General features: G+C 51.9%; 2 protein-coding genes across 5 annotated transcripts in view; one reads left to right on the forward strand and one right to left on the reverse strand.

The window, feature by feature from the left end:
- Positions 1-10,454, reverse strand: part of RASGRF1 (Ras protein specific guanine nucleotide releasing factor 1) — a 129,911-nt gene extending 119,457 nt beyond the window's left edge. For both annotated transcript variants that reach the window (XM_050799949.1, XM_050799948.1), the window contains exon 1: positions 10,146-10,454. In XM_050799949.1, coding sequence (XP_050655906.1) covers positions 10,146-10,421 — 276 coding nt within the window. In that variant the 5' untranslated portion in view covers positions 10,422-10,454. The remainder of the gene's footprint in view (positions 1-10,145) is intronic.
- The window catches only part of TMED3 (transmembrane p24 trafficking protein 3), a 319,386-nt gene that overhangs the window by 79,372 nt on the left and 224,493 nt on the right, over positions 1-15,521 (forward strand). The gene's annotated exons all lie outside the window — the stretch shown is intronic.

The following is a 15,521-nucleotide window of genomic DNA, read 5'->3' on the forward strand; positions in this document are numbered from 1 at the left end:
GATATTTACTTTAATAAGCAAAAGACTTTAAATTACCTAAATATCCCTCAAGAAGAGACTGGTCAAAAAAATGATAGCATATCCACACCATGGAATACTATAGAGCCATAAAAAAGAATGGTGATCAATGTACTCACAGAGAATCCTCTCCACAAAATAGAAAAACATGGTGCAGACTGTGTTACAATTTATATAATTATACACACATGCATATAGACAGACAGATGTTTGCATATATACGTGTGTGTGTGTGTGTGTGTATGTATATAATCCCTCTGGGAGAATGTATGAGAAACTGGTATAATGGCCACTAGGGAAGTGAACAGAGTCATTAAAGGAGCATTGTCACTGTATACTTTTTTGTCTCTTTGAATGTTGAGCTATTGAAATGCATTACCAATCCTAAAATTTAAAATAAAAGAAGGCAATGGCTATTTAAGAGGCTCAAATTGCCCATCCATTCCCCAGGCTTCTCCAAGCTGCACACTGTCTTATCTGGACACCAGGACACTCCTCCCTGGGACCCCACCATTTAAGCCTCCTGTAGTGTGGTCTTCACTGAGCATGCTCAGCCACCCCTAAGAGACAGCAGATGCTGCTCATGGGGGCAGGCCCTATACTGGCAGTGCCTCTACCCTTAAGGTCATCATCATTTCCCTGCTGGTCCCCCATATGCAAGCTCCGGGGACACAAGTACTCTTGTCTGAGCAACTGCACTTTGTCTTTCCATGTGGCAATGACTATCTCATAACCAGCCTGTTTCCCTCCTTGCTCAGGCTACCAGGAAACTAAGATGTAATTACTTGCTTCTCCTCACTGATGCCCACCCAATACTGGCTTTCCTTCTGAAACACCAGCCCTTCCCCCTAACCCCAATTCCTTGCTGCCTGCAGATGTGACCAGAAGTGAAGGGAGCTGGGGTGGCTACTAGTGCAGTGAGGGGGCAGGAAGGCCCATTGAGGAGGAAAGGGGGTGGGAGGGCAGCAGCAGGCTTAGCGCACAGGGAAACTGGGCAGGCTGAGAACTACATGTGAACAGGTTCTTCCAAATGATTTCACTAATTTCTTGAGTTTGGCTAAAAGCCCAAGAGGCATCTAAACAAAGTTGATTATATTTCACTCATATAGTCTAGCAAGAAAAGTTCATCTTGATCAGGTTTCTCTAAATTTCTATATGGAGTTTTGGAACACCAGCTAAGGTTACCAAAAATTCATTCATTCTTCTAAAACTGATTTTGAAAGGACTTTATTTTAAGATCTGAGTTGGATTTTCCAGTTCGAAAAAAAAAAGCTCCACTAGGAAGTATCTTTTGGAAAATAATTATCTCATGTTTCAGGGGAAAGAAATTGCATTAGCCTTGATGGATTAGTAAAATCTAGTCTTTAGGGTATAAATTACCTCATTTAACAACTGGCCTCATGTCCACTGACCTTATTGACCTAGAACCGGGAGGCCTGGTGAAGATTCTGACATTTAGCAGTGAGAGCTCAGTGCCTGGCACAAAATAGACACTCAATAGGTATTTGTGAAGAGAATGAACTCTGTCTATTCAAGCCTCCTCTGTCAAATGAGGATGTGCCTCTCTTATGTAGAACCACAGTAACTGCAGGGTTACTATGGTGGTTAAATGAAATGCTAATCATGGAAAATGACTCTGTAATCTGAAAAGGTGTTTTATCTGAATGGGTGGCTGGCTTGGAAGGTGTGGAGACAACACTTGAAGTTTTCATGGGATGAGAATTTGACATTCCCACTGCCGCCCCAAACCCAGTATGTGGGAAGCCCCAGAGGGCATGGGGCAGAGGGCATGGGGCAGAGGGCATGGGGCTGCAGAGTCTCAGGTTCTTGAGCTCTGGATGGTTTTAGGGGCCCACTACTACAGCACAGGCTTCAGTGGCTGAGTCACAGGCTGGGATGGGAGTGGAGGGGAGATCTTTAGTGTTCATGGTACTTCCCAAATTCAGGCCTTTGCTACTGCTCAGTTCTGCAGCTCCCTCTGAACTGGCTTCCTGCCTCCAGATGGGTTTTCTCCTGTTCATTCTCACTCTGCAGTATCTTCCTAACACACAGATCATAGCCACCCCTTTCTCACTCAGAGCCCTGCACTGGCTCCACACTGGGCCCGGGAAGACCTGAGCTTTGTGACATAGCACACAGGCTTTGGTGTCCAAAGGGCAGCTTTGGTGTCCCCTGCAGCCTATATGTCCCTAATCACCCCCCCACACCCTGGGGCTGGGGGAAGTGCCCTCACTGGAGTCCCATAGCTCCCACCCCTCCTTGGCTCTCTGGTGTGCCAGCAAGGATCACACTGCATTGTCACTGTCTGTTCACAGACTGTCCCCTCACTGAATGGCAAGCCCCTCCAGGGAGGGTCCCTGCTGTTCGTCCCATCCTCGCAGCGCCAAGGAGGCATAGGCCTGGCTCCTTGGAGGTACTGGTAAATCTCTGTTGAGTGAAGGCTGTCAATGGAGTGTTAACATTTCAGGAGGACACTTTAACCTTTAAAATCCTCTCCCTTGTTAATTCTAGGGAAGCCTTGTGGCCAAAATGCTTCTGTGACGCTTGGTCAAGAATGACAGAGTCACTGAGCTTAATGAAAGGAGGGGAGGCCAGGCAAGGATCCTGCCCCTGTAAGCTCCGAGCTTACACTCACACCACACACTATCCGTGTCCTCATGAAACCACCATAAAACCTCTCTTCAGCTACTGTGTGTGTTCCTGATGATCAGATTTGCATTTTAGAAAGGTGGTTCTGGCTGCAGAGAGGCCAGTGGACTGGGGGAGGGGGCACAGCGCATGTGTGGGGACAGTGGATACCATTAGCACCATATCCTCTCTGGCGCTCTGTGTCCAGGAACACAGTAGGTCTGCACTTCTGCACCTCTTCTGAAATCAAGCCAGGTGGCTCACCCTGTCTAGTAAACTGCGCTCAGAGTGGATCCCTTCTGGGAAAAGCCAATGAGAGATCTGTCACACTCCCTCTCCTCAGTGGAGGGGACCATGGAGGCTGCCATCAGGACCAAGTCTCTACCAGTCCAGGTCCCTGAGTGATCATCATGAGCAGTGGCCTCCTGCCAGCTGCATGGGACGTAAAGCACAAGCAAGAGATGAGTCTTAGTTGTGCTGATGGAGATCTGGGGGTTGGTTGTTATTATAGCACAACCCAACCTACCCTGACCAACACACCAGTCAGGAGGCCACTGCGTAAGATGAGTCCAAGTGAGAGGTGATCCCAATCTGGACCAGAGTGGTGGAGGAAGAGAGGGACAGATGGCACAGCTCTGAGAGATATACCCAGGAGGAAAAACTAACAGGGCTTGGTGATAGTTTGTCCACAGTGATAAAGGAAGCTCCCACAGCAATCACCTGTCCTTTGGTAGGGGCTTGCTTGCTCACACCTTTTCAGGAACTCGCAGGTTCTTTGAGCTAAGATTTCCATCCTATTTTCATATGCAGGGTCAGGGCTCAGTGTTGACTTGCTTCCAGCCTGCGAGAGACCCCAGGGACCTAGGTCACTGCTATAGTGAGGAACAGTCTTGTCATAAAGGTGGAAGCCGAAGCCCCAGCTGCTACAATTTACTGATAACACCTACTGTTCTGTGCTAGGGCTTTCCAAACAGCATGTAGTTTAACACAGAGATGGAGAAACTGAGACTCAGAGAACTTAAAAGCCTCCCCAGCTAGGAGGTGGCAGAGCCGAGATTTAGAGCCAGGATCTAACGTTGGGTCTCAATGGCTGGAAATTCTCTATGCTGCCTCACTATCAGGGGCAAAATCACTCCTCAGTGAAGGAGACTGGAGGCTGGAAATGAAGGCTGTGTGTGTGAGGGGCTGTATTCTCCTCTCTGAGTCGGGGACAGAGAGTGGGGGTGCCCACACCTCCCAGCTGCTCCCTGCACGACAGTCGCCCTCACGGAAGTGTTTGGGCGTTGGCAGTGTTCTGGACCTCTCTCAAGTCCACGCGTCACTAGTGCTCCTGCATAAACATCAGGGGGCTGAGTTCTGTTCTTGGCTGCACGCACACGGGCACTGGCTCCACGCTCCCACAGATTCCAGGGAAACCGGATTGTGGGGCGTGGATGCCTGCCTTGGTGCGCTTCCCATCAATGCTCAGGGGATTCAGAGTTGCAAAGTTCCCACCCAAGCAGAAACAAAAGCCGCCTTCACAAAAATCACTGGCGCGACTGTGACATATTTTCACCTGCTGTTAATTCTCTTTCTTTCTCCATGTATTTTGGTAACAGACAGCAAGGAATAACAGTCCCCAGCCAGTCTTCATGCTGTTTGTGGATGAAGAGCTCAGGTTTTAGAATCAGGAAGACCTTCTGGGTTCATGGGCCAGTTTCTGCATGTACTTGCTTTGTAACTTTGAACAACTTACTTAACATCTCTGAGCCTCAGTTTTGCCATCTAGAAAATGGGCAAATAGTGAGAACCTCACAGGGCTGTTGGAATAATTAAGGGAAGAGCTATATGTAAAACATGCACTCTGGTGCCTGGCACACAGCAGATGCTCAATAAATGGTATTTATTGTCATTCAGTATTTTCAGTCTGGCGTTTTGAAACATCCTGCTACAAAATTATGTACATTTAAATCTGCATTCATAGCATGGCAGAGTTGAAGGGCATTTAGTAATAACTCATGGTGAAGGGCAAGCTTTTTAAAGCATTGGGAAAGATAAAATCTCATGTGGAAACCTAATATATAAAACAGTTAAAAATTGGACTGCTCTGATTGATGTGGGAATGTGGCCTCCAGGGCTCCTCAGAATGAGGCAGAAAGGCATCGATGAAGGGAAGTTGAGGGTTTGTCCACAGTGACCCAGTGGGAGAGAAGGTTCAAACCCTACTTCTTCTGTGCAGCTTTGGCAAATCCTATGAAGGAGGAGTGGTGGCACCTGCCTGGCAGTGTTGAAAACTGAAATCCTAGTGTGGTCAAGCCACCAAATTCAACTTCCCACTGCTGGCTAGTTGCCCTTGAAGAAGTGCAAGAAAAGGCTGACCAGCCAGGCTGGGCTGTGAAAGCGTTGAGTGCAACCATACCCCAAAGTGACCTCATGAGGCTCTGCCCAGCTGCCACTATCCTCAGCCAGCCTGCACATCCCCTGCGGTGCACGTGGCAGCCACATCACTTCATTCCCTGGGCTCTGGACAACAGGGCTGCCACCTGCTGAGCCTCTGCACGTGCCCTTTTGTTCGGTCCACCGCCCTCAGCACACACCACCCACTGTCCTCCTTATTGGGCTCCACTGGTTTCTGTAATAAGTGTCCTTACCATACTGGAGAGTGGGGGCCACTAAAGCCCTTTTCTGCCATTGGGCATCTCAAATGTGACCTCCCTGAGATTAAATGTGATGAGATCACTGCCACTCATCATCTTCCATTGCCCATAAACCTGCTTGTCTTCAGCTCTCCCCTCTCTACAGGTGACATGCATCTGCCTGGTGGCCTCAGGCAGAACCATGGACATCATGTTTGATCCTGTCTTCTTTTCTGTTACAACCAATGGGATGGCAGGTCTTGCTAATTTTCCACCTGAGTCTCTCTCGGTAAAGTTTTTTTTTTTTTCTTTTTAATCGTAAAGACCCTGTTCCTTCATCCTCTCAGGGTTTCCACCTCTCTCACCTGGACTCTGGGTTTCAGCAGCCCCTGATTAGTCTCCTGCCTCTGCCTGCCTCCTGCGCTCCTGGAGCTTATGTTCTAGTGGGAAGAAGGATGGTTTGCAACTGGCCAAATACATGAAGTAATCACAGACTGTGATCAACTGTATGAATGAAGAGTCCAGTGCTGTAAATGCACGTGATGATGGAGGCGACGTTTAGGTTAAGACCTGCAGGAGAAGAAGCAGCTGTTCATTCTAAGGGCATGGCTGGTGGGAGATCATTGCAGGTGGAGGGAACGGCTTCTGCCACAGCCTTGAGATAGGAAAGGGGAGGCATATGCAGCTCTGAAAAGTGGTGGCCTGATTAGGATGAGGAAGGAGGGGAGTGGGATGGGTGGCTCTGGGTTAGAGGGGCCAGCAAAGGGTGGATCTCACTGGGTACTCCAGGTCATGGTCGGGAGTTTGAATATTTTTCTAAAGGCAATGGGAGCCACTGATGCTTTCGGAGCATCCCAGGGTTCTGTGTCTAAGGGCTGCTGCTTTTAGAGCAACCTTATTTTTCTACATTCAGCTTTTCATTTTTCTGATTGGCTGAGAGGTTGAATGTGCTATAATTCCAAGGAGGGTGTGCTTTGTGGTGACAACAGAATAGCTACAGAGTGAGAAAGCCAGAGAACGTGTCTCATTTCTGCCATTGCCTTGCTGGGCGGCCACAGATGAAATTGTTTCCTCATCTGTAAAATAAGTGTACCCATCAACCTCAGGGCTGTTGTTGATCTGAATCTGCCAGGCCAACCAGTAATATGTCCTGTGCATGAGGACCAGGAGTGGGGCTTTGTCTTGTCTCTAGGGAAGGGCACAAAGTGGGTACATAATAGGTACTAAGAGCTGCTTCTGGGACCTCCACCAACATCAGGTTCTGAGGTTCTGGCTGCAAGGATTTGTCTGAGTCTCTTCTGTCCTAAGAGAATCAGGAAGAGCCTGGTGCCCACATTTTGACCCTTCCTGGTTGGGAAGGGTGAAAGGAGTGCTGGAGGTGGTTTGGCTGGACACCCTACTGAGAAGCTGGGGCTGGACATTCTATTTCAGGGAGTTTGGAATGAGAGTGGGAAAAGCCAGGATCGGGGGACTCCATGCCAAAGAAGGGTATGGAACAACAAGGGCCAACTTCTAGGGAAGCTGAACCCAAGTGCTAAGTCAACAGCACCTGGGCTTTCAGTGTGTGGGCTACAGGGCTGGGAGCAGAGGAGGTCAGGGCTGAGCAAAGGGTCCAGGCCAGGGACGCGGCTTGCAGCTGCCAGATGGAATGGGGGGCATGGATGTGCCAGTCTGTCTTCATGAGGCCTTAAGATCCCAGGATAGAGCTCCTGGACACTGGGGCTGCACCAGAGGCAGTCAGACTGGTCTGGATACAGTCAGACGAGACTGCACAATGTTAGGATGGGCCTGAGGCTCGGTGCCAGGGCTCCCAGAGCACCTTGCATATCCCACTATTAGAGCATCTTCACAGGGTGAGGAGCTCACCCTCATCTATGTCTGTCTTTCTCAGGGGCTCACGGCCTGTGACAATCAGCTTCTAGGCTGAGGACATAAAATATGGAATTAACATATGATAGGCTAACAAGTCCAGCTCAATGTGCATTTCCTGTGCATCTACTATGTGCACGGTCCCTGACTCTGTCCCAGCCACTTAGGGGTTCCCAGCCAAGAGTTGGTTTCTATTCCTTAAAAAACCATCCTTGACCCTTCAGAGAGGAAGCTGTCTGCTTGGACATTGGTAAAATGGCTTCCTGCTGAAACTAATTCTTCATTAGATACCAGCTAGTCTAGTTAAACAGATGGCTTCGTAGAGGCCTCTCAACTCAGGCATTCTGTACATGCCCAGCAGACTGAGCCAAAGCTTCTCATAGGCTCAAACCTGGTCACAGAATGGCCTCGAGTTAGGCCTATCACGCTAGGCTCTGTGGCTTATGCCATGGGGCACCCAGTCAAAGAGAAACATGGAGCAGCTGCTGGCACCATCAATTTTACTCCAAGATTGAGAAAAGAAACAGTGATGAATTTTTGTACACATGTGTAGCCCGAAGGAGCAGGATCTAGTTTTCCACAGGAGCCAAAGTTGTTCTAGAGGCAAATGGAACCTATATAAACATATGTGATTAAAGTATGAGTCTCTAACAAAAATTTGCGCCAAACCATCATCTGCTACTTTTAATCATGTTCTGTTCTCTTGTGTCAGGAGGGCTGCTCTTGTGAACACACCTGAGGATCTCTGACTAATAGTGTTCCGGGGAAACGGCTCTGAACATGAGTGCATCTCATCAATTAGTTTTGCACTGATGTTCGTCCCATGATCTACTGCTAGGATAATTCAATACCTGGGCCAAGAGTTGGATGATTTGAAATCAATGTGGGGTCTCATTTTCAGGAATTCTTAGGCACTGGATGAATTCTAGGTCTGATTCTGCCACTGATTTACTCCGTTGTTGGGTAACTCCCTTTCTTTGCCTCTCAGTTTCTTGGTCTGTAAAATGGGAAGGCTGTATCTCTGAGGTCCTGTTCAAGTTTAACATCTGGTGACCTAAATAGCTCTGTCCAGGTGGGTATAATTCAGATTCAACTATGATTCGTCTAGATCTAACTAAAACGTATTGGGAGCATACTTTCAAATACATTATTTAATGTAGGGCTCTCAAAACCCCAGAAAGGTAGGTGTTATTATCTTCATTTTGTAGATTACAAAATGGAAACTCAGAGAAGTTCAGTAAGTTAACTGAAGTCACACAGCCAGGAAGTCGTAGAATTGAGATTCAGTCTCAGGCCTGTCTGTCTTCAGGTCCAGGGGGCTGAGAACAGATAATATGAGCCCATACCAACTTGGCTTCCCCCACCCATCCCTTCCTGCCTACCCAGGAGCTCAGCTCTGGGGTCTAGTGTAGTGGGTTGAGGGATGGAGGGGGGTTCTGGCTGGGGCTGGGGCTTGGCCTGCAGTCCCCCAGTAGGTATCGGTGGACATTGGCTGGAGAGGGGCAAGTTCTGAAGGGCTGAGAGCAAAGTCTCTAGCCTGGCCTGGGTCTGGCTCTTCCACATGAGTTCCCCAGGCTCCATGTGAGCTTTAAGCTTAAGGAGCGGCCTGCCCTTTGCTCTTCTTTCCATCTGGGAGTCCCTTCTCACCACATGGCTTGTCATCTCCAGGGACCCACCCTCAAAAATTCCTGTCCACACTTTCCAGTCCTCAGAAACCATCTCCTAACACTCATTGGCTGAGGGCAGGGAAGGAAGAGATGTGCTAGAGAGACTGAGCTCAGATCTCTGTCCTGACGATTGGGAGGAAGACTTCAAGCGATGCTTTTATTTCAACCAATTCAATTCAATCACCACCAGTCTGCGTCTTCATGCAGCAGTGGTTTTTGAGATCTCGGTTGTCTTTTCAGAACATTGGGACGGCCTCAACTACTTGCATGACGTTGGGCAAGTGAATTTCTCTCTCTGGGCCTCAATGTCCCCATCTAGGTAATCACCAGCCGTTGGGCCCTATGGATGTCAGGTTCCTGCCGGCAGCGGCATTTTAGGATACACTATCATCTGCTTTATCTTCCTAGAGGCAAGGGGCTGAACCAGATGCTTTTGGAAAGCGCACCAAGCTTAAAGGTGGCTCTCTCTGCAGGTGCCCCTCCTCCCTTCAGGCCAGAGGCTCACCCCCACCCGGCCCGGGCTCCCTGTCAGATCCAGGCCTGGCTCTTTAGCCTTGCAGCTCAGGAAACTGGAGCGCAGCGCTATAGCCGCGACTGCGGCGGCGGCGGCGGCGGCGGCGGCACAGGGGGCGGGGGGAGGAGAGAAGCTCCCACTTGTCCCGCTGCCTCCGCAGCAGCCCTGGCCCTAGCCCCGGCGCATCAGAGCTGTCCTTGGGAATCTTTGGGCTTGTTGCTCCAGCGGCCGCCAGCTGGTAGCCCACCACCGTTCGATGGTACCGAACCAACCCGAGTAGCCCCGCAACCCCCGCCCAACTCCGCGGAGCTAGCGCAGACTGCTCTTCGCCCTCAGCTGCGGCGAGGCAAGGGCTGGCAGCGCTTGGACGCCTCCGTCTTGCCCTTCCCATGCCTAAGCGCGGGGAATTACACGTTCCCGATGTGAAGCAGACGATCGGGGCTATTACGGCTGGGTGGTGGGAGTGGGGGTTGGGAACACCATTTTTGGCTGGACGTGTGTCCAGATTCAGCGTCTCTGTCTGGTCCTTAGGACCTCATCTTCCTCTGCATCTCCAGGTGTCGGCCCCTCTGTACCTGCCTCCCACGGGGCTCGTGAGGCGAAGGGCAGCCGCAGCCCACATCTACTCCCCGCCCTCAGTCCCTGCCCCCTCTGCCCGCCGCAGTCACTCGCCCGGCTAGGAGCAAGCCTCCCCTCTCGCTGAGGGTGCAGAGAGCGCCTAGGGTGCCAAGAGTAGAGGGACCAAAGTTCGAGCGCCATCAGCCAGCTGAAGGCCCTGAGCCCCCAGGGCCGCGGCCGGGACGCGGGGAGGTCAGGACGCGACGCTCGCCTCACCTGTTTCTCCAGAGGCTCCTTGGCCGACAGCGCCGGCTTGGGGGAGGGCGCGCGGTCGCAGACGCAGCCCTCCAGCAGGTAAAGCCCCGAGGGCCGCGAGCTCGAGTCGCTCTCGAAGTAGAAGAGCAGGTTCTGCAGCAGCGCGAACCACTTGGTTTGCCATTTTGTGTTGTCTGAACTCCGCTTACTCAGGTAGCCTTTGCGCGTGCCGTCTTTGCGCGCCAGCAGTCCCAGGGACGCGACGTGGCCATCGTTCAGCCGGATCCCCTTCTGCATGGTGCTCAGAGGCCAGCGAGACCCCACGCGCTTACATCTTCTCCGCGCAGCAGCTCCCCGTCCGTGCGCGCTGCGCGCTGCCTCTCTCTGGCGCTCGCTCGCTCGCTCCCTCGCTCTCCCCTCCCCCCAAATATCTACACTCCAGGATCTGGCGCCGAGCCGCGGCTTCTTGAACCAGATATACTATTCCCCGCTGGAACCTCTTCTCCGCTCCGCACAGCCCCAGTGCCCGGAAGATCCCGCCCGACCCTCCTCCGGCGCCGGGCAAACTGAGGGACTGGCGATCTGCGCGCTGGCGAGGGGCAGGCGGAGTCATGTGACGCCGATCCCTCGAAGAGCCCGTTTCAGCAGCGCGGACAGAGACACACGCACGCAGCCCCGCCAAGGCGCAGAGCCGCGCGCAGGCTGCACCTTGGCGCGTCCTCCCCCTCCCCAGACACACACGCGCACACGCACACACACAAACCCTGTCCTCCCTCCCCTCATCTCCCCTTCTCTCCTTCGGATGTTAAAAAGCAAATCAGATCAATTTTCGTTTAACCCAATGGGACCCCGGAGGCTAGCCAACCAGGGAGTTTGCGTCTTTGCGCCCCACCGCTGCTCACTGTAGACCTGGGGTTAAGTGCCAGTTGTCATTTTCTCCTCCAAAGGCTCCCCCATCCCCTGCTTTATTTCTAATACAAGGTGGAAGGAAGAAGGTGGGTGGTGAAATAGAGCTGCAAAAGCGTCCAGTCCTAGTCTTTGCATAGTCAGCCGGGTCACACTGAATTCCAGCATCCGGCCGCACTCCCGGCGGCTTCCCCAGCTACCTGAGGACAGTACAGGGGGTGAGATGGGGTGGTGGTTGGTGAACGTTGGTTACTTTATTTTGTATTATTTTATTTTGAGAGTTGCCATAATTACTGGCGCCACCCGCCCTGCACCCTGAGATCTGGTTGGCGAGCCGCTGCTGGGAGTTTTCTGCAAATACCCCCCAAAGCCTGAAGGCGGGCTTCAAACGCAGGCGCCGGGGACCATGGGAGCCTTCAAATAGCTGCGCTGGCGCAATGATACCTTAATGATAGATTTTCCGTTCTTATTTTTAGCTCTCATTCGCCTACACAGTTACACGGCATTTATCCGAGAACGTCACAGCGCCCGCATGCTGCACCGGGAGGGCGCGCGGGCTGCGGGGCGAGCCGGGAGCTGGAGCGGGGAGCGCGCATCGCCGTCTGCCGCAGAGGGCAGCGGGCTCGCCCGGACCCAAAGCAAGCCACGCCTGGCCCGGGCGCTTTGCAGCGGGGATGGGTGCCCGCTTAGCCCTCCGAAGGCAAGACACCATCTTTCGGCACGGAAACTGCGGACGCCCCTCCCCCGACACACACACACACACACCACTCACACACAGCACACACCATACACACCACACACGCACACATACACACCACACACCACACACACACACCATACACACACACCACACACACCGCACAGACCACAAACACCACACACACCATACACCACACACCCACACACCACACACACCACACATGCACACTCACACACGTCACACACACCGCATACACAAACACCACACACACATCATACACCACACACCGACACACCACACACACATCACATGCCCACACACCACACACACACCACACAGCCTACACAGACACCACTCCCCCCCCCCCCCCACCCCCCCACACCACACACACACACACACACACACCCACACACCACACACCACACACACCACACACCCACACACCACACACACACACACACACCACACACCACACACATGCCACACACCACACACCACACACATGCCACACACCACACCACACACGCCACACACATGCCACACACCACACACACCATACACCACACACACATCCCTCACACTCCCTCACACCCCCCACACCCCCACCACACATACACACCCCACACACACACCCCACACATCACACACACCATACAAACACCACACACACTACACACACCACCCCCCCACACCCACCCCCCACACCACACACCACACATACACATACACCACACACACATACCACACACACCACACACACACCCCACACATCACACACACCAAACACCACACACACTACACACACCACCCCCCACACTCCCCACACCACACACCACACATACACCACACATACCACACACACCACACACACATCACACACACTACACGCACCACACCCACACCCACACACACCATACACCACACACACATCCCTCACACTCCCCCACACCCCCCACACCCCCCACACCCTTCACCACACACACACACCCCACACACACACCCCACACATCACACACACCATACAAACACCACACACACTACATATACCACCCCCCACACTCCCCACACCACACACCACACATACACATACACCACACGCACACCACACATACCACACACACCACACACACACCCCACACATCACACACACCATACAAACACCACACACACTACACACACCACCCCCCACACTCCCCACACCACACACCACACACATACACATACACCACACACACACACACACATCACACACACCACACACACACACCCCACACATCACACACACCATACAAACACCACACACACTACACATACCACCCCCCACACTCCCCACACCACACACCACACATACACATACACCACACGCACACCACACATACCACACACACCACACACACACCCCACACATCACACACACCATACAAACACCACACACACTACACACACCACCCGCCACACTCCCCACACCACACACCACACATACACATACACCACACACACCACACACATCACACACACCACACACACACCCCCCACACATCACACACACCATACAAACACCACACACACTACACACACCACCCCCCACACTCCCCACACCACACACACACCACACACACACACACCCCACACATCACACACCATACAAACACCACATACACTATACATACCACCCCCCACACTCCCCACACCACACACCACACATACACATACACCACACACACACCACACACATCACACACACCACACACACATCACACACACTACACACACCACACACATGCCACACACCACACACACCCACACACCACACACCCCACACATCACACCCACCATACGAACACCACACACACTACACACTCCACCCCCCACACTCCCCACACCACACACCACACACACACCACACATACCACACACACCACACACACATCACACACACTACACGCACCACACCCACACCCACACACACCCACACATACACCACACACCAGACCACACACCACACATACCACACACACACCATCCACACCACACACACCACACCACACACACCAAACACACACACCCCACACACCAAACCTGGGCTGCACACACACACCACACCCCACACAACACATGCAGCACACCACACACACACCACACACACACAAACACACACACACCCTAGTTTGGAGCCCTAGGGAAGGGCTTGGAAACCAGGCAGCCCTGTGTAGGTCACGGAAGAATCCACGGAGAAGCTCTGCTGTGGAGGAACGGAGCTGCCCCTGTCCTGAGCACAATGAGGCAGGCCTGTGTTCCTGGAGTGGGAGCATTTTGGGGGAGGGACTGGCCTTGTTAACCTTAGCCCTCCCTTTAGTGCCATCGCTCCAGTCCTAGGGACCCCAAGGACTCAGTGGTGCTGATTTTTCTTCACAAATAATGCAAATAGACTAGATGGCTAAGGCTTTTCATTCAGTCTTAATTTTCCCTGCACTGTGAGCATCTTTTCTTTTCATTTGCTCTCTTCATGGAAGCAGAGTTTGCAGAATTGAGGGTCTTAATCTGGCTTTTCTTTATCTAAACTCTTTTATTCAGAAGTCTGTTACAGAAGCCAAGAAAACTTCAGGAAAGGGGCACTGTTCTAAGTGCTTTAGATCAATTAAGCCACTGAATCTTCATGCAACCCAATGTGGTAGGTTTATTTTTTTCCCCAGTGAGCTCCATTGTACAGACGGGGGAAACTGATGCATGGGAGAGTTGAATGACTTGCTCAGGGCTGCTCAGCTAGGAGGTAGTGGAGGTTGGATTTGAACTGGGCAGTCTGTCCCAGAGGTCTTTGTAGAGCTAAGTGGGTGGTCCCTGGGTTGCAGGGAGGTTGGCTTTTATCCCAAGAGAGGGTAGGATGGTCAAGAGAGGGTCTCCCAGGTAGGCTGGAGCCAAGGCTGAGCCTGCACAGAGGCTGCTGTGGCAGAGAGACTTAGGAACATAGGTTCTGAACCTGGGCTGCACATCAGAATCACCAGGGAGCACTTAACAAGCACTTCCCAGAGATCATGGGTGGGCTAGCTACACTTTCATGGTTAATTGTAATGTGCAGTGAAGGTGGAGAACCACTCATATACGGGAGAACTAATGATATGGTCATGTGCACATGAATCACCTGGGGATCTTGTGAAAATGCAGATTCTCTTTCAGTGGATCTGGGACAGGACCTGATAATCTGGATTTCTAACAAGTTCCCTGGTAATGAAAAGCTGCTGGTTTGCAGACCACAGAAAGATCTAGGGCACTTGAGAGGTGGGAGGTGATGGGATTCATTCATTCATTCATTCATTCATTCACACACATTTCATTCCACTAGTGTTCATTTAGCCCTTCATCTGTGCCAGGCATGGGTGGGCCACTGGGGATACAGTGATAAACAAAATACAGTCCCTGTCTTGCAAGGGATGCCCAGGCATGCCTTCTCTGCCTGACCCTTAGTGTAGCAGGAAAAAAACCATCTTCCCCTGGATCTGGGGGAAAGGTTCCTATCAGAGGTGGCAGGCGGATCAGGAGTTCGAGACCAGCCTGGGCAACACAGTAAAACCCTGCCTCTACTAAAATACAAAAAAATTAGTCAGGCGTGGTGGCACGCACCTATAGTCCCAGGTACTCAGGAGGCTGAGGCAGGAGAATTGCTTGAACCTGGAAGGCAGGGGTTGCAGTGAGCCGAGATCGCACCACTACACTCCAGCCTGGGTGACAGAGCAAGACTCTGTCTCAAAAAAAAAAAAAAAAAAAAAAAAAAAAAAAATTAACCCACTTCAGTG

The sequence above is a fragment of the Macaca thibetana genome, chromosome 7 (assembly GCF_024542745.1).
Source record: "Macaca thibetana thibetana isolate TM-01 chromosome 7, ASM2454274v1, whole genome shotgun sequence".
In the NCBI taxonomy this organism is placed as follows: Eukaryota; Metazoa; Chordata; class Mammalia; order Primates; family Cercopithecidae; genus Macaca; species Macaca thibetana.